Raw genomic sequence first — 19,294 nt, forward strand, 5'->3', positions numbered from 1 at the left:
AGTATTGACCAGATGTCCAGAATTATTGGGAATAATAAGTGATAATAAGTATTCCTATACTGTTTCCAGAAATTCTTCTGGTATTTACTACTAAGTTTGATCTTGGTTGTTGGTGTAGTATCTTTAAATTTTCAGTTTGCAAGGAGCTTTAAATTAGAATAGTCCTTGAATTGTTTATTGCCAAAGTGAAATACACACAGGGTAAACAATTCCAATTATAATATAGGTCTTCTAGTGAAAAGAGGACTTTATTTCATCCTTTCCATTTTTTGTTTTCTTTTCCTCAGTGGTTCTTGGTTTCCTTTCATCCTTTCTTGGAGCACTGACTTATTGTATGTTATTCTATTAAAAAAAAATTAAATTTGCGTAAGAGACAAGGTCATAATCAATATTACGAGATTAGCCTGGAAGGAGCACCTTTGACAAGCCTGCTTCCTTTCATCCTTGAAGGTAGTGGAAAGATGTAAGATCTCCTTGTCCCTCCCAGGTGTTTGTAGAGACCCTGGCCTTATATCTCTGGCTGACAGTAGAAGTGTACCAAACACAGACTTGAAGCCTGAACTTTCTAAGGAAATGATAGGCCCAACAAATTGACTTAGGGTTCATCTTATCCCACCACCATAAATACTGAGAAAAGGGCTTCTTTTTCCATGCTTTGTGTGCTTTATGAACAATCGGATGTAATTTGCAGAATGGTTGGGAGAGACGTACTCAGAATACAGGGAAGCAACTTTCCAAAGCACCTGAAAAGTCCTTGCTCCACTGGACAATGCCAGTGGAGTCTGTGAAAGGATGAAGGAAGCTGAGAGAGGGCCTTGTGTGACTGCTGGGCACTGCTCTTATCTCTGCAGCTGCTTCTATTGACTTTTTCCCTCTGGGTCATTTTTTCCCTGCTTTCTTAAATGCACTGTGGTGGGTTTTTTTTGTTTTATTTTGTTTTGTTTTGTTTTGTTTTGTTTTAAGATATATTTGAGAGCAGGTGCAAGTGCAAGTGGGAGGGGGCAGAGGGAGAGAATCAGCAAGCAGACTCCCTGCTGAGTGCAGACCCTGCCGTGGGGCTCAGTCTCATGACCCATGAGATCATGACCTGAGCTCAAACAGCCAGATGCTGAACTGACTGAGCCACACAGGCGCCCCATGCGTGCAGTGGGATTTTTTTTTTTTTAACGATTTTATTTATTAGAGAGAGAGAGAGCATGCGCATGAGCTGGGGGCTTGGGGGAAAAGGGGCAGAAGAGAGGGAGAAGCAGATTCCCACTGAGCAGGGAGCCCCATGTGGGGCTGGATCCCAGGACCCTGAGATAATGACCAGAGCCAAAGGCAGAGGCTTTAACCCACTGAGCCACCAAGGCGCCCCTGCTTTTTTGATTGAGTGATCTTTGATCAAATGAAAGAGATTGTGAATTTTACTGTGTAAAGTTGGTGGTTATTTTTATATGCATGTAAATCATCTTGAGCTTTATTCTAGGATGTAGTTAAGTTACTCGGAAACAATTTAATCCTCTTGAGGTTTGCTTTTAAACTTTGTTAGGTGGAATCAGAGCGACCTTTAGTTAGCTCACTAAGGAGGCCATACTTTCCCAAATACTCTCCTCAGTGGCTCACAAATTTCCATATTCTTCCACTTAGGCAGATGGGAGTGCCTGTGTGATCTCTGAGCGTTGTTTTCTCTAATCCTTAGGGTAGTTCTCTCTCCGTGGCTTCTCACATATCTCATATATACTCAGCTGAAGACTCGAGGAGGACCTCTGCAGAATTCACTTTCCTGCAGCTTTCTCCTCTCCAGTAATTGGCTTAGTGAACTTAGTCATTGTGGCTTTCCTGGACTTTTCATTCCTGCTTCACCCGTGAAGACAACCACACTCCACCAAGGGCTCTCTACTTCCGTGGAGGCCTGGCAACGGTCTCCAGGCAGTAGCCCAGGGCAGTCCTGTGGCTCCCACCTTTGCCCTTTGTCAGGGACCACTGGCCTGGACTACTTCCGTGTTTCGTGTATCCTGCACACCCTTTTAGTTACTTCAGGCAGAAAGTTAACCAGTACCTGTGATTCTTTGTTGGCCAGGGTGGAAATTTTAGAAGTACTCTTTGAAAGTATAAAACACTCCTTCTTTGAGAGTCTGTTAAAATGGTCTTTTGCTACAAAACATGTTTTCTGACCTGTGGTTAAACATAGCCAGTAAAATTTCATGGCACTCTAAAATACAGTCTGACTGTGGTAATATTCAGGTGGCTCGATCTTTTTAGACTGGCAGGGATTCACAGTGTTTCATACAGGAATTTTACTCTGCTTCCTTTTTACGTGTTTTACTTTACCTGGAATGTGTTTCTCCTTTTGCTTACACTTTGCCTTTTGTAATTCTTATAAACTCACTTCTGTTAGTGAATTCTCTTCTTCCCATTGTTTTTCCTGTCCTTATGAGAGCCAAGGAGTCTCTTGCATAATGCTAATTTCCTATTACTGGAATATTGCTTTAAGTTCTTGAAATTCTTCTATTGAATATCTTCAGGTTTTGAATGGGCTGGGCCTTGTGTAACAGGGACTCAATGCCGTTTTTCCCTTTTTTCATTCTTGGGAAAATAGACCCAATTTTTCTTCTCTTCCCTCCCCAGCTCACATAGGGATTGACATAAAACATGATCAGTAAAATTAGACATGATAAAGATTTTGTGGATTTTCACTTCTTGTTATTCATACATAGAAGATACAGATACAATGGTTTTGATTGGAATTTTTTTTTTCAGGTGACTCCAAATATGATCAATGTAAAGAAGAATTTATTGAAGTCAAGGACATATTCTCTGTCAAACTGAAAAGACGTTATTCTGCTAAGCAGCAAGGAAATGGTACTTTACTAGGTATCACACTCTTCATTTGCTTGAAAAAGGAACAAAATAAACTAAAAGATTCTACACTTGATCTTATTAATTTAAGTGAAGACCACTGTGATGTATGGTTTAAACAATTCAAGAAAATTTTGGCAGGTAAGTACTCCTCATGGGGAATTTTTAATGAGTCTAGTTTACTTGCTATAGGTTATTAATCTGAACCTGATACTGTATTTGTGAGTACAGCAGTCCTTGATTATGTGACGATAGTTTGTTTTTTTCCTAGTTAACTGAGTGTTTTTATCATGAAAATTGAATTTTGTTATCTACTTTTTCTATATCAGTTGTAATGATCATGGTTTTTTTTTCCCCCTTCATTCTGTTGATGTGGTGTATTACATTGATTTTGGTATGTTGAGCCATCCTTGCATTCCAGAAATAAATCCCACTTGGTCACAGTATATAATCCTTTTAATATGTTACTGAACTTGGTTTGCTGGTACTTTGTTGAGGGTTTTTATATCAATATTCATAAGTGATATTGGTGTGTAGTTTTGTTTCTGGTTTTTTTTTCCTTGTATCTTTTATCCGGGTTTTGGTATCTGGGTAATGCTAGTCTTATAGAATGAGTTGGGCAGTAACTCTCTTGAATGATCACTTCCATGAAGAGGCTTTAATAATCTGAAATAATAGTTCTTAAGTAATTTAGTTCAGTTGAATTGTTTTTGAAACTGTATTTTTCTATTCCTGTCTCTTGAACTTCTATTAGAATTATTTTCCTTCCACATATGTACTGATGGCAAGTGCATATATGAATAGGATGACTTGAGGATCATAGTTTGTCTTTATAAGGGTTGATTTTTCTAAAAGTTAAGCTCCAGAGGACAGAGAATATATGTACTAAAATATTATCTCATAATGAATTTAGTGTTTCTGAAATTTCTAAATGGCATTTGTATTTTTATGCTAAATAAAATGCATATCTAGTAAAATATAATCAAATTGAGTTTCAAGATTGATTTTTTTTTCTCCTACACTTGTAAATGTTTTTTCCTTTTCAGCCTATTTCTTTCTCTTTGCCAGTTGGATCAGATGGAGTAGAGGCAGCTGATGTAGTTCATGGTGCAGTTTGGTGTAAGGTGACCCAGGGCAGAGAGAGGTGCCAGAGGTAGAGTAGCCACATGGTGATGTTACAAAGTTGCAGGCCAGGCATCATTGATCAAGAAGACCAAGGACCCAAGTTGACCAAAGGCAACCAACTGACAAGGTTATACCCATAAACAAGGAGCTGAAGTGACATATTAAAACTAGGAGACCCTGTTACTAAGTTCCCCATGCTTCCTTGTTAGTGCCCCTGGGACTTTCAAGGAGAGCTGATCCTTTCAAGAAAGCAGGAAAATCGCCTGGGTAGCTTAGTAGGTTAAGCTGCTGCTTTCGGCTCAGGTCATGATCGCAGGGTCCTGAGATCGAGTCCCGCATTGGGATCTCTGCTCAGCAGGGAGCCTGCTTCCCTCTTTCTCCCTGCCTGCCTCTCTGCTTGCTTGTGATCTCTCTCTGTCAAATAAATAAAATCTTAAAAAAAAAAAAAGACAGGAAAACGACAGTGGGCATAGTAGACTTCATGTCTCTGGAAACATGGTGAATATATATATATATTTAACTAAAAGCATTCCACTTTAACAGTGGGTCTTTTACAGTGTTTTATTTTAAATTTATGTGAGAAGAGATTCTAAAAAGTTGAAGTGAAATGAAAAAAAATTAGTAAGTTCAGTTGAATTAAATTGCTTTGGGCAGGTACTCATGAGACTCGTGTTCTGTAAAATAAGAAAGCCATTAGATTGGGAGAGGCTTTCACTGAGGGCTTGAGAAAATTTTCTCCCATGGGGCTTATGAAGGGCTGGCAGAGTGACCGAGGAGGCAACTTGCTTGCATCTATCTCACCCATAAAATCAATAATAAGTAAGCAGAGGACATCATAACAAAGCTCAATTTAGTAAAAGCAATTTTATGGGCATATTGGGGCTTATCTAAAGAAAACAGACCACATGTACACAAAACAAAAACTACTGCCCAGATATTTTTCCAGCTTAATGAATGATGTTTTGGTTTGATCTAGGATCAAATCTAGAAAAATTACAGAGGTGAATAAATTTATGTATCTTTTAGGATGTAATCTTCAGGGAGTGTTACTTTGTGTAACTTTGATAAGAGTTGGAAGAAAAAACTAAAAAAAAAAAAAGAAAGAAAAAAACCCAGTTTTGATACAAGTTGGAGATTATAAAATATATGAGGTCATATTCTCTGGCAAGTTTCCTGCAGAACAGTGATTTTGCTGATTCAGACAAATAGACTGAAAGTTCAAATCAACCAATGAGAACAACTAAAACAGGGTTGAAATCATCTAATAGAATGAAGGAACTTAACCATGATGGTCTGAGTGAATGACTTTGCCCCCAAGTAGCCTTAGAAGTCTTGCAGGAGGAGCCAGTTCCTCCTCATCTCCATGCCCCTCAGAGACAGTCCTGTGTTGATTTCATGATATATGAATTGTAACAATATGTAAATAATATGTAAACAAATGAATGTTTATAGCTCCAAATCTCTACCAAACTTTATATTATACCAATATTTCCTTTGTAAGGTTGCAGTTTTAGAAAATTTTTCTTGTTATTATTATTTTTTACTTGCAAATCTATGTAATGCATGTGTTCATTAAAGTGCCTGTCAACTGAGAGGCCAGCATGATTGGTTCAAGCCTCAGTCCAGAAGTGCATGTGTCTTTCTTGAGGGGAATAGGGTGATTATTCTTCCAGCTCTGATTTGCAGAGTTGGGTCTATTTGTGGATTTTCCTCCTGTCTCACATTTCACTGTCCCTGTTCTATGCTATACTGTACTGCATCAGGATTGGCAGATGGTTATTGCTGATTTCCATTTTTTTAAAATCCCTACCCAAGGAATTTGTGTTTGTACCAGACTTGAATGAATTTTAGGGCAGGGGTAGATGAGGGCAATACATACAAATGTACATCATAAAAATATAAATGACTTATGTTTGACTGTTAGACATCACTATTTTAAGTCCCTAAACCTTGCTTTTAACTGGTTCTGTGGCAAAACCAGATTTAAAAATATATATTTTTGAATGGGTTCATTTTGAATGAATGTCTTTAATCAGGAAGTGGAATTTTCTTCCTGCCAGTCTTTTACATCTCCCCCAATCCCCCCTTTTTTTAATTCTGTGAAGATAAATGTGAAGAAAACATTAAAAGCCTCAGCTGGTTTTTCCTTTAGTCTAATTCATCTTACAATTAGAATTATAGTATATTTGGATACTAAGAATTACTTTCAAATATGCATACTTATATTTTGAGCTGGAGCAATGAATAAGATTTGATGAATTTTTGAGGAAAGAACTAGGCAACACTAGAAAGAGGAAAAAGCCAACTCCCAAATACTTGAAGTTTTAAGACATAGATAAAAAGTGACCAGATTAAAGTTTGTATTTATATTTGCATTTATAAAAAGGGAGTCTTAAAACTCTTTCAATTTTGTTTGAAAGTAAGTCCTTTTACTTTTCAGGTTTGTTTTTTTTTTTTTTTAACACAGTTGAACACAGTATCTTTTTAAATTTTTAGTAATAGAAAAGTCACCATAACTTTATTGGCTAACAGACAATATTAGGTTTATTCACCCAACATACGTTTTGTATCAGGCCCTGTGTTAATTTCTGAGAATACAGAAATGAATGAGATGTATGCCTGTGTGGAGCACTCTTGCTCTGGGAGACAGAGAAGAAAATATGTATTATAAATGTGTTAAGGGCCACAAAGGAAATATAAACAGACCAATAGGGAGCATAAACACTGATCATTGATTCAGAAATTAAAAATCTTTAAAAAATGCAGTTGAATAAGGCTGGTATATAGTCGCTGATAAGCCTCATATATAGTTACTGTGGTGAAAGTAATTTAATAGTATTTTTTATACCTGCGATACAAAGACAAACATGCACAACCTTTAAATACAGCATGTGGGTACACCGGACATGTTAATTTTTATTCAATTAGGGTGTGACCCAGTCTCTGCATATTTGGGTTTCCTAGAAATGGTGAATTGTAAGCTTCTCTGGACCCAGAGCAAACCACTTCTTTAGAAACCATAACATATATTTTAAACCACATTCATAGGCTTTTTTCTCCCCTTTTTTTGTTGGGGGGGGGTGAAGGGGAGAGAGAAAAGGGGCAGAGGGAATCTTAAGTTAATTAAGTTAATTAAGAGAATCCTAAATATGCTCCACACCCAGCACAGAGTCTAATGCTGGGCTGGATCCTATGATCCTGAGATCATGACCTGAGCCAAAATCAAGAGTCGGCCTCTTAACTGACTGAGCCACCCACGTGCCCCCATATTCATAGGCTTTCTGACAGATACCCTACAGAAGAGAATAAAACAAAGTACCCCTCAGGTGATGTTCAGGGCCACTCAGACCTGAATGAGTTTACAGGAATGAACTGGTTGATCTCCAGTGGAGGACTTAGCAGAAGGTTGAAGAAGTGAGGACAAAGATGGAAAAAAAAAAATTCTTAAATCTCACGCCCAAGTAACTTGGAGAAGGTAATGTCCTAAAGAGACAATGATGAATTCAGAAGACTGGTTGATTTGAAGGAAAGATGTTCTGTTCCAGACACATTTGGAATATATTACAGTATCCTCTTGGAGATGTTTAGTATGCTGGTGGTTTGAGAGGAAAACGTGAGGAGGTATAGTAGAGCTGATGTGATGGGCGTGATGAAAACTTGTAAGAAAGGGTGCCTGGGTGGCTCAGTTGGTTAAGCATCTGACTCTTGAGTTTGGCTTAGGTCATGATCTTGGGGTCCTGAGATGAGCCTCCAGTTGGGCTCCAAGCTAGGTGTGGAGCCTGCTTAAGATTCTCTTGCTCCCTCTGCCACCCCTCCTTTCCCCACCTCCACTGGCTCATGCACGCTCCCTCTCTCTTAAAAAAGGGGGGGGGGAGTGGGGAGGTGGGTGAGCAGAGAAAACAAAAGCCATAACAACAAAACAAGTCATGGTCTAAAAAACAAAAATGAACCTATTCTAAAATAGGACCATTGAATTTTGTTGTTATATTTGGGTTTTGTTAATTTATTTGTAAAATTTAATAGTTACCCAGACACAGTTAACAGAGGCATTTTTAGCACATATCTGGTTGGGGGTTATTTCTGATATTACATTTTTCCATTTCATTTCTAAGTGCTAATTTCATGAAGTAGGCAAATATAAATAAGCCATATTTAATTGAATACATCTTGCCCTTGTAATGTAACAACCTGCTCTCTATTTCAACAGCCTCCCTCAGTTTTCAGCTATGAAAAATAGAGAAAATGGAAAAATTTCTTAATGCTTGTTTTTTATTCCTAAGAAGAATGATTTTCCCTAGTTTCCCCCAAATGTCAAATCTGTTCCCTATGGGATAATAATGTTGGTCTTCAAAGGATGCTCTCTTTGATAGCAAAAGCTAGAGTTTCCTAAAACATTGATTTTGTTTAATATTTATGTTCTCTTCTGTAAGAAAATTATGGTGAAATATTTTTTTAAATCCAAGCTATATCCATTATATTATCATGAATCAGGCAGAATTTTTCTTAACAGAAGAAGAGAATGATAGCAAATTTTACTTGGATGTACTGCCAAATGATGTACTTATAAGGAATAATAAACTAAAGATCAACATTATAATGATTATTTAAAAATAAGTTATATATCAAATGTATGAGAGCTTCAGACATTTCATGGTATGCTATTTGAATTGGCAACACTTGTCTTAGGGACAAGTTATTTTCAGCAAAGACATTATGTCAGAAATATGGATAATTTCTCTTTTGAAGCACTAAAAAAATAATTTAAGACTATTATGACCAGTTGAGTAGGACATCAAAATTATGTCTGTCACTCTTGAATATGGTTTTACTATCAATGTATATTAATATTATGTAGAAACCAATTAAATATGTATCAGATTATTTGCATGTAAATATCAAAGTCCAGTCCCCCTGGAAGTACTCTGTCCAACAAAAGTCATATGATGTCGGCTTCCTGTAGTGGTTTCAAACTGAGCTCTGGAGGGTCACCACCCCAATCCCCAGGACCTGCCTCCTGGGTAGGAGTCCACTGCACCTGTCACTCACCCTTGGGCAAGTATAGCTCCTAATTTAGATGTTTTATATAATTCAAATGGGACTGAATAAGTCTTTGTTTGAAGAAAGTTTCCAAAACTAAAGCATTGGGAAATCTCTGATTTAGTTATCCCTGGGGATGATAACCTTATAGTATTTTGAACCTGTCATGCATGTCTTTTTTGCTGACTGCTGGGCACACACAGACCTGATGTCTTTGAGCTACCAGAATGTACACTCACTATGGCAACCATAGATTTGGAACTCAGAGACTGCCCATGTAATTTTATTCCTTTCAGTACAAGTTACTTACTAAATGTACACTTCAATGTATTTTTTTTTATAAATTTGTATATTGCTTACAACTCAATTTGCAGATAGGGAAAATATATTTTATCAAATCAAAGACTGAAACTGGGTTTAAAAAATTTACTTCAAAGTTGTAGAATTTTTTTTTTCTTTCTTAAACTTTTTATTGCTTTCTAGCTGGACCTTCAGAGAAAAACACTGAAATTAAACTAGTTTCTATTAAATTAGTAATGATTAGTAGTACTACTTAGCTCTTCAAAAGATATTAACATATTAAAAAGAAAATCTTTTTGAACCAATCTCCAATTTCATCAAATTTCTAACTGAAAATATAAATGTATGGAAACATTGGGCTCATGCAAAATTTGCTTAATAATGTATGGGAAAAAATACTATTTATCTTGAACCAGTTTGACATTTTGAGCTATTGTTTCATTCCAGCAATTAGTAGTGTAAAAAAAAAATCACTGTGAATAAGAGTCCCCAGACATTACAAACTTGAGCAGGAGACACCTACCCCCCCCCAAGAATTCATATGCTAGAACAAGCAGAGAATATGAAATAAGTACATTAAAAATTATTTAGAAATATTAGGCGTACCTGGGTGGCCCAGTCTGTTAAACATCTGAGTCTATATTTTTAAGATTTTATTTTTTTGACAGAGAGTGAGCACAGGCAGGGGGAGCAACAGGGGAAGAGGGAGAATCAGGGTCCCCCCGGAGCATAGAGCCCAACATGGGGCTTGATCCCAGGAATCCAGGTTGATGACCTGAGCTGAAGGCAGACGCTTAACCGACTGAGCCACTGAGGTGCTCCAAGTGCCTGACTTTTGATTTTTGACTCAGGTCGTGATTTCTCAGGGTTGTGAGATAGGCCCCCATGGTGGATCCATACCTCGTATGGAGCCTGTTTAAGATTCTCTCCCTGTGCCCCTCCCTACCTCTAAAACAAGAAAAAATTAAAAACATGAAAGAATGCATGTTTTTATTCAATTCTATTCAATTGCAAGGCTGTAATAGAAAAGAATAGCATTTTTGCTATGGCATGTATTTATGAGTCTCATTTTTTTAAAAAGTTCCTCCTTCTTAGGACTTTGCTATTCCTGATTCTGAGAATTCAGAGGTTCTGATTAAATTGGTCTCAGTAAATCAAGCTTCAGTGTTCTTACGGTCCTTGAGGTTTTAATGTGTTGTCAGGGCCAAAGACCACAGATGTCAAAGATCTGAACAGAAGTTTGGTTTAATGAACATATGTAAAACTCTGTACTCCACACTTACAAAGGTATCTTTCCAGGGATTAATTATAGGTATAGTTTCATTCTTGCTTTGTTAAATATTCTTAAAGGTTAGCCAATACCTATTCCTGAGTCATATAAGATTATCACTTCTTTTCCATGACTATTACCTTGGGATTGGTTCACAAGAGCCTGGTAAAGACTGACAGGCATGCCAAGAGTTTCTCTTGCCCCCTGAAGTTTCTTTCTTACTAGCATCAACTCTAATTCATAACCATTACTCCTTCAGCTGAAGGCAAGTTAGAATTAGTTCTAAGGGAGCTCATAATGTTGTTTGTACTTGGCATGAGTGACACAGAACCATCTTCCCAAGAGCTGCTTATTGGCCTCTGTAGCATTTTCATCCTAAGGGAGGAATATGTTTTTGCATGTAATTGACTATAATTATATTTTAAAACACTAATTGGTATTTTATAGGAGAAAATTATATCCCTGCTGCAATCATTGACAGAGTATCTTGAGAATAGAAGTTAAGAGGTATATTCTCAGGTTGTTTCTGATATAGTTCAAATTCTTATGCTAGATTAAAGTCCTTTTGTCTGTGCCTTTTGTATATAATTAAATTCCTTCTCTGGAGAAAACATTTAGGTATGCTTTGTCACATTTTACCATGTGATTATATTCAAAGGCTAAATGAGAATTTCTTTAAATATTTCCAGTAATATGTTACAGAAAGTTCTCATGCTGTTAAGTAAATTAGTTAACATTTCTTCCTTTACTAGATTATAAAGAAGTCATTATTTTAAAATTTTAAATCTTAATGATAGTATCTGACATTTATTAAGCATTTGTTATGTGCCACTTTTATAAGTAATTTTTATTAATTATCTCATTAAATCCTCATAGTGTCAAGAACTACAAATATGTTCTCATGTTAAAAGGGGAATATTAGGAGTTTTGTTTGAGGTTTGAGGAATTAAAAGAATGCATGACAGCAAATAGTATAATTAAATTTTTAATATACTCATTATCTCTTGGTTTATACATGAGAAAGCTAAGGCTTAAAATAGTTTAAAATTTTGCTATTCTGAGGTTAAACAGCTAATACGTGGTGGAGGAGCTGGGAACAAATCCAGATCTGTCTGATTCCCTAACATGAACCCTTAACTGATGTGTTATCACCTTTCAGGTCTGTGGTAGAGTCTACAGTTCTTAAGTGTATTTTATTTACTGTACGATTTAGACTCTGTCCTGGAAAAAAAAAGACTTTAAATCCTTTTCTTTCTTTCTTTCTTTTTAATTTTTAAGATTTTATTTATTTCTTTGAGAGAGGGAGAGAACATGGGAGGGGGGGAGGATCAGAGGGAGAAGCAGACTCCCCACTGAGTGGGGAGCCCAATGCAGGACTTGATCCTGGAACCCCAGGATCATTATCTGAGCTGAAGGTAGTCGCCCTAACCAACTGAGCCACCCAGGCACCCTAAATCCTTTTCTTAAAAGGAATGGGCTATATCATCTTGTTTGAAGATTCTCACTGTATAGTATTCCCTGCCCCCCCCACCAAGCATTGTGAATCAGGTATCTAGATTGGATGGAGTTCTAATACTTGCCCCAACAGTTAGGGTGAGCAGTGACATTATAGTGCACTTCTTAGTCCTAAAAAAGAATTCCTCCTCATGATTGTCACCATTATTGTGGTTTCTCAGATGCCTTGAAATGGATTTGGCATGCACCTATGAAAAAGATAGTAGTTCTTTTTTTTATTAAAGGAATTTTTAAGCATATATAAAAATAATGGTTTGTGTCTGATTTCTAGGCTTTATGTTTAGAGTTTCATAAGTGAATCACAAATGCTGTAAGCCTAACATGAGAGATTAAAAGTTGCATCAGTACTTAGATGAGAGTATAATGAATTGTCACTTAACAACTTTTCCACTGGAAAGAAATGAGGTAAAGAAGTAATAAAGCAGCATCCTCACAGTATGCATAAGTAGGAAGTACATAATATTTCATATTAAATGACAAATTATTATTAAGCCCCCTGGCATTCATTAGACTACCATTAATGCTAATGGAATTGTGTGTTATTTATATCGATATTATGTGTAACTCCAGGAATTGTAATCTTGTATGAATGTGTTTGTTGCTGTTTGAGGCAGGTGGGTGGATATTTGCGATGGCTACACGCTGAAACGTGGTGATGGTATTTTCAAATCAACCATTTTTTTGCCCTTATCATCATTAAAGAGAAACACCTATTTTCTGTTTTTTTCTTTGAAAAATTACCTTCAATGGAAATATGTGAAATTTGAAAAAGTGTGTTCTTCTGTTTCTACTAGTTAGACACCCGTAGTTGGTTTTCTAATAAAAAGAGACGAGGTGGGCACAAACAAGTGAAGCCTATTGGTGTGCTTGGCTTCCTGGGCTCTGTGACATCCAATGTCAGGTCAAGTTCTCTTGTACCACAGTGCCTTCCCGCTTGCTGCTACGTAAGTGGCAAAGATTACTTATCTATTTCTCTCATCTTCTGTTTGCCCAGTGAGGTCCCATTTGCACTCAAATGGTGTAGCCAGCAAAGCCTCTGCAAAGCTGAGCCACATAGCAGAATCAGGCACTTGTCTCTTTCCGGTTTGGTAGCACTTCTCATACCTCTGATAGAACGAGTCGTTGCTTCCATTCTAATTCTTGGCATATGTAGGTGATACCTTATTAGACTGTAAGCTCTTCTGAGCACAGATTTTTTAAGCATGTGGAATTGGGATTCCCAGATTGTAAGTACTCCATAAATGTTTGTTATGTTACAAATGTTTGCCTAACTCAGTAAATGTTGGTGAAGTGAGCTGAATATATTGCTTCTCTGGTATGTGTTAGGCATTGTCCCAGATGCTTTTAACATAAGGCAACTCATTTAATCTTGATCCGCAACACACTGATCATGGTCAAGACTTTTTAAATCCCTGCAGATAGCTAAGGAAACAACTCTGAGGGATTAATTGACTTGCACTGGGTCACACACTTTTAAAGGGGTGGAATAACATTCAAACCCATGCTGTTCCAAGTCAGAAATCCACCAGTTTTTCGCTATACTCCCACTGCCTCCCCAAAGAAGGATTTAAAATCTTAATATATTGGTTTAAAAGAGTAGTCTTGGTTTCTTAAAAGGCAAAGTGTAACAGACTGTGCCATGTATTTGGAACGAAATATATTATTGTCAAGAATGTGTATTTTAAAAGTCTGTGGTAGGGGGCACCTGGGTGGCTCAGTGGGTTAAAGCCTCTGCCTTCGGCTTGGGTTGTGGTCTCGGGGTCCTGGGATTGAGCCCCACGTCGGGCTTTTTGCTTGGCAGGGAGCCTGCTTCTGCCTGCCTCTCTGCCTGCTTGTGATCTCTCTCTCTGTCAAATAAATAAATAAAATCTTAAAAAAAAAAAAAAAAAGTCTGTGGTAGTACCGGAAGGGATGACATCATGGGCCATGTAGGTTGAGTAACTTCTGGAAGATGAGAATCTGATGAAATTGCTCCGCTGGGAAAGCCAGGTAATACTGAAACTTCAATCTTGGCAAAGGAGAGGCCCCTGTGCAGTCTAAGGGGAGAGGGTTTCCCATTCCCCAAGTTTGGAGCAGCAAGACTGGAAGGTTGAAAACAATCTGACAGGTTACATGCCCAGCTTTTACTAGGGATTTTCTTCCAGGAAATGCTGTTCTTCATTCAAAAGTGTCCATGATATCAAAAATATTTCCATTCTGCTCTGCATAAAGACTTTCGAGTTCAAACTCCACAAGTTTTGAAACTTAAACTGCTTACCATGGATACTCATCAATCTGTCAGGAATAGGGTGACGACGCAGTCCTGATAGAACAGCTGGGTGGAAGGGATGATCACTCTAAGATGGCAGCATGGCTGGCTCTTCTTTTTGTGCTCTTTTAACCTCAGTGAATGGAAAGTCTATAATTGCTGGGTTTATGAATGAGTCATTGGGATTTTTATTGACCAATGGGATTTTTATTTGGGTAGTCAAGGTTTGGTTCCTAGCCACTTACTTAGCTGTGTATTTTACTTCATGACTTCACTGAGCCTTTGAATTCCTAGCTGTAAAATCTAATGCCAACCTAGCTAGGTTAGTGCAATACTTAAATGTACAGTATGTGCCAAACAGTGGGCACTCAGTAAAGGATAACTGTTCTTATCACATAGCTTGCCAAGTTTTTGTTGAGCTTTTCTAGAATTTACATTCCCAAATCTTTTAGTCCTTCAAAAGTAAGTTTAAGCATCATCTTCTCAGAGGGGAGGGTGAGAGGGACTGTTAGTTCCTTATAGAATACATACTAAAATACTAATAGAATTCATCATTATTAGCATCATCATATTCCACGTATACCAACTAATGTTAATTTCCACAATGTCCTTGAGACAGGGACTCTTATTACCATTTTTGAGATGGGGAAAACAAGACAGAAAGGTGGAAAGTTTGCACAAGGTCACATAACTGTAAAATTGTTAAATTTGGATACATTCATGGGCAGTTTGGCTCCCCAGCCTGTGTTCTTAGCCCACAAGAGTATCACGATGCTGTAAAAGTTAGAAGGCATATTCCATAGTCAGTCATGTTGCTTCAAAGTAAATGTAATTTTAACCTGGTGAACTATATTAGCTACTATTTTTGGTATATTGGTTGGATCCTGTTATCCTTATAAGCCCTTCCCTGGCTGCATATCTAATTAGAGATCAAATATATAAAAACTCAAGAAGTGATAGATGTCAACGACGTAGTTATTTACAGTTAATACATATGTAATCTGTGCTCTGTATGTTTAAGTGCTGCTTGGTTCTAAAATGTCATTCAATATTTGACTTTTAGTTAAAACCATAAGTCATATTAATGTTAGGCAACTGCTAAGATTTTCCTGTCGTTGACTAGGATAGCCAGAAACAGTAATGACTGAAATTGATCTGGCAATTTTAGATGTCAGACTCAGGAGAAAAAAAATGAAGATGTTTCTGTCATGAAATCAGCTGAATCAAGAGAGAGAGGACCCTGATTTCTTGCGTTAGTAGATACAAGTGCCTTGAACTAAATGAAGGAGCTAGGTTTAGCCAGAGAGATAAGCAGTTCTCTTTTATGCAAATGGAATTTCTCTGAGGCACAGAAAAGAAGACCTTTTAAGGAACCCTTTAAAGAGGGCTCCTGTATTCTTTCAATCTGTTTCCATTAATTTGGGAAGATTTCTTCATCTTTTGGCACAACAGGATATTCCAGGATTCTATCGGGTCCTGACTGCCCCAGCCCTGGGATCAGCTATTTCTGTAAGGAGTTGTGGTTCCTTTTGTTGGGGGAATGGTATTGGGGAACGGAAATCTGGCTGTGGGGTATGCACATTGCTATTAGGATGTCATAACTTCCAGGGTTTTGTAGCAATAGAGCTAGGAAATACTGACTAGAAATAGGACTTTATATAGATAACTGTAATTCTAATACGATCCTGTTGTCTTCTTCCTTTTTTGTCTCCTTTCCCAATTTGTATCTCCTTCCTTCCATAGGAAGAACTCTGACTCCCAACCTCAATACATTGTTCCACGTGCCCAATCATTACAGTAGTCACAACAGATTTTCAGAATAGCTGCAACCATACCGTTATGAAAAATAATTCTATCAAAATGAGTTCAAGATTTGTTGGCAGTTTTTTTGTTTTCGTTTTTGTCTCTTTTGGCCTCTTAGACCAAAAAAAAAAAAAAAGGTATTTTTTTCCCTTCCTAATAGTTGTTATTCATTTGACTCTGTATTCAGTTTTAGTTTGCTTTTTTTTCCCCTCCATCTTCATTGATTTAATTAGATTTTTTGGATGTGTGGAACATAAACATGTTTCCAAAAGAAAAACTCCTTCAGTATCCTTTTCACCTCATCCTTTTTATAGGTATCAATTCTGTTAGTTTCTGGTTTATCTTACAGTTCTTTTCGCAAAATTACCAGAACTATGGATTTTTAAAATTCCTTTCTTAAATAAAAAGTAACATAAAATATAAAGTCTTCTGTATTTTGCCTTTTTCACCTAACTACATATACTGAAAATCACTTCATAGCTCTTTTTTTTTCTTGCTTTGTTGGGGCTTTTTGTTTTTATAACTATATAAAACTCTATTGTGTGATGTGTACCATACTTTATTCATTACTTGCTCATGTTTGGGCATTTTGATTGTTGTTAATATCTACAGTCACAAAATCTGCAAGAAGTAATTTTGTACATACTGTATCTTGAAAGTAACTTTATAGAAGTAGACTCCTGGGTTAAAGGGTAGATGCGTGTGTGTTTTACTAGATATTGGCCAGTTCCCTACCATAGGGAACTTGTTTTTCATGTTTATCAGCAGTGTATGAAAGTGGCTTTCCTTACCAACATGTTGTGCTTTCATGCTTTAGAAAATTTCCAGTGGTATTGGTGAGAAATAATGTGTTAATATCGTTTGAATTTGCATTTTTGAAAGTTAGGAATAAAGTTGAACATCTTTTCATATGTTTAAGGGCCATTTTAAATATCTTATGAATTGTCTTCATATCATTTGCCTGTTTTTCTATAATACTTTTGATGTTTTTGCTCCTTAATTTTTAATTTTTAAAAGTTGTTTACATATAATATATATAAATTATATTATATATATTTTCTGTGGTATATATTGCAAATATTTTTCTCCTAATACATAATTTATTCCTTAACTTCTTAAAATTTTTTAAAAAGATTTTATTTATTTTTTTGACAGAGAGAGAGAGAGACAGTGAAAGAGGGAACAAAGCAGGGGGAGTGGGAGAGGGAGAACCAGGCTCCCTGCTGAACAGGGAGCCCAGTGTGGAGCTCCATCCCAGGACCCTGGGATCATGCTCTGAGCCAAAGGCAGCTGCTTAACTGACTGAGCCACCCAGGCACCCCTTTCCTTAACTTTTCTTATAGAGACTTTTGATTCAAAGTTTTTGTTTTAAAATTTTTATGTTGTCAAATTTGTCACTGTTTTTCTTTATCACATCTTGTATTTGAGTCCTCGTGGATAGCCTTTCTTTATACCAGGTTATAGAAAACATCATTCATGTTTTCTTCTAGTACTTGTGAAGTTTAATTTTAGATCTCTAATTTATTTGGGGTTTATTTTGTATGTAGTGTAAGGTATGGACCTTACTTTTTCTCCCAAATAACCCCACAGTTGTCCTAACACCACTTACTAAAAAGTCTTTGTTCCAGAGTTTTGAGACACCACTTTTATCATATACCAAATTTCTGTATGTATGTGGGTTTATTTATGTTTGGATTTTTTTTTCCTATCCCACTGGGTCTGTCTATTCATGTGCCAGTGCTTATTTGAAAGAGATTTTGCAAATCTCAAAATCTCAAAATTTGAGATTTTGCAGTATGTTTCATTATTCATTATTATACAAAACCCTGGAAGTTATGACATCCTAATAGCAATGTGCATACCCCACAGCCAGATTTCCGTTCCCCAATACTATTTCCCCAATATTATTTCATTATAGGACTAGTTCTTCTCATAGACCTCCCTACCCCACCTTCCCCAGTGTTTCTCCCTATTTTTGCAGGTTAATTTTCAGATAACTGCGTTAGTATGAGCTTGTCTAGATTTCGAAAATAAAATCTAAATAAAATTTGGTATTTTAAGGAGAGCACATTACATTTATAGATCAACTTAGGAAGAGCTGACATCTTGGACTAGAGCTTGTGTAGCAAAATTTGCTTCAGTCGGGTGCCATAATCTCCCAGGAAGAAAGTCCTAAATCAGTATCGTTTAGATGGAGAGTATCCCCTAGATTTTTTTCCCCCTCCATTTTCTTATACTGAATTGTTAGGCTTTTGGAAACACACATTATTATCATGTATAATACAAGGTCAATTTTATGTAAATTTCAGGCTCCTGAAATTTCCCTAGGCACATCTGTACACTTGTTGTAAAAATACATTTTTAGCAAGAACTCTGCTAAGTCTGTTTAATTGGACCCCCCTCAGCCCACACCTGATGACCCTTAATATCTGGTCAGATTCCTCGCTCTCCATCTGATATCTTATCCCCCGGTGTGTCTTCAGCAAGAATTCTGTTAAGTAGGTGGAGTCAGGATCCCCTTCACTTCTGTTGTTTCCTCTTAGTAACTTTGTGTCCATTGACCCCACCCTGCTCCTTGGCTGTGAGTTCCCGGTGTTCCATGCTGAATATATGGAGGTCTCTCTCCTTGGTTAGAACAGTTCTGAATGAAATCTGTTTTTACCACTTTAATGTTCAGCTCAGGTTTTTCTTGGACAACACATATTTTAGTACATGAACTTTTTCAAGAATCTTTTTACAGAAACATATGTTCTTGGAATACTAATGATTTTTTTGAAGTCCTGCAGATAATTAAAAACTCTCTCAAAGGCACATCGACTAACTTATATGTAATCCAGAGAGGATACACTGAAAAAACTATCTAACTGATAAAATCATTGAATTAAAAAATGGGTTCATGTGATTTTTCCCTAACATTTTCATAACTTAATAGTTTATGAAGAGTGAATATACAGTTATTTTATCAAATTGGATTTTTGTAAAGTTAATCATATTTAAGTGCTATTTATTTTAACTAATTCTATGATTGACTTCTAAACAGAGCAGGAAAAAAGAAAAAAAAAAGTTTTTAAAGCCAGTAACATGTATTTTTCAGTTTGGATTCTTTTTTTTTTTTTTTTTAAAGATTTTATTTATTTATTTGACAGAGAGATCAC

General features: G+C 36.7%; 1 protein-coding gene across 4 annotated transcripts in view; it reads left to right on the forward strand.

The window, feature by feature from the left end:
* Window positions 1-19,294, forward strand: part of CERKL (CERK like autophagy regulator) — a gene marked incomplete at its 5' end in the record, with an annotated part of 116,137 nt that overhangs the window by 41,102 nt on the left and 55,741 nt on the right. For all 4 annotated transcript variants that reach the window (XM_080799802.1, XM_080799803.1, XM_080799804.1 and 1 more), the window contains one exon: window positions 2,743-2,982. In XM_080799802.1, the coding sequence (XP_080655928.1) occupies window positions 2,743-2,982 (240 nt within the window). The remainder of the gene's footprint in view (window positions 1-2,742; window positions 2,983-19,294) is intronic.

This window comes from Martes martes (assembly GCF_963455335.1).
Source record: "Martes martes genome assembly, chromosome: 3".
Lineage (NCBI taxonomy): Eukaryota > Metazoa > Chordata > Mammalia > Carnivora > Mustelidae > Martes > Martes martes.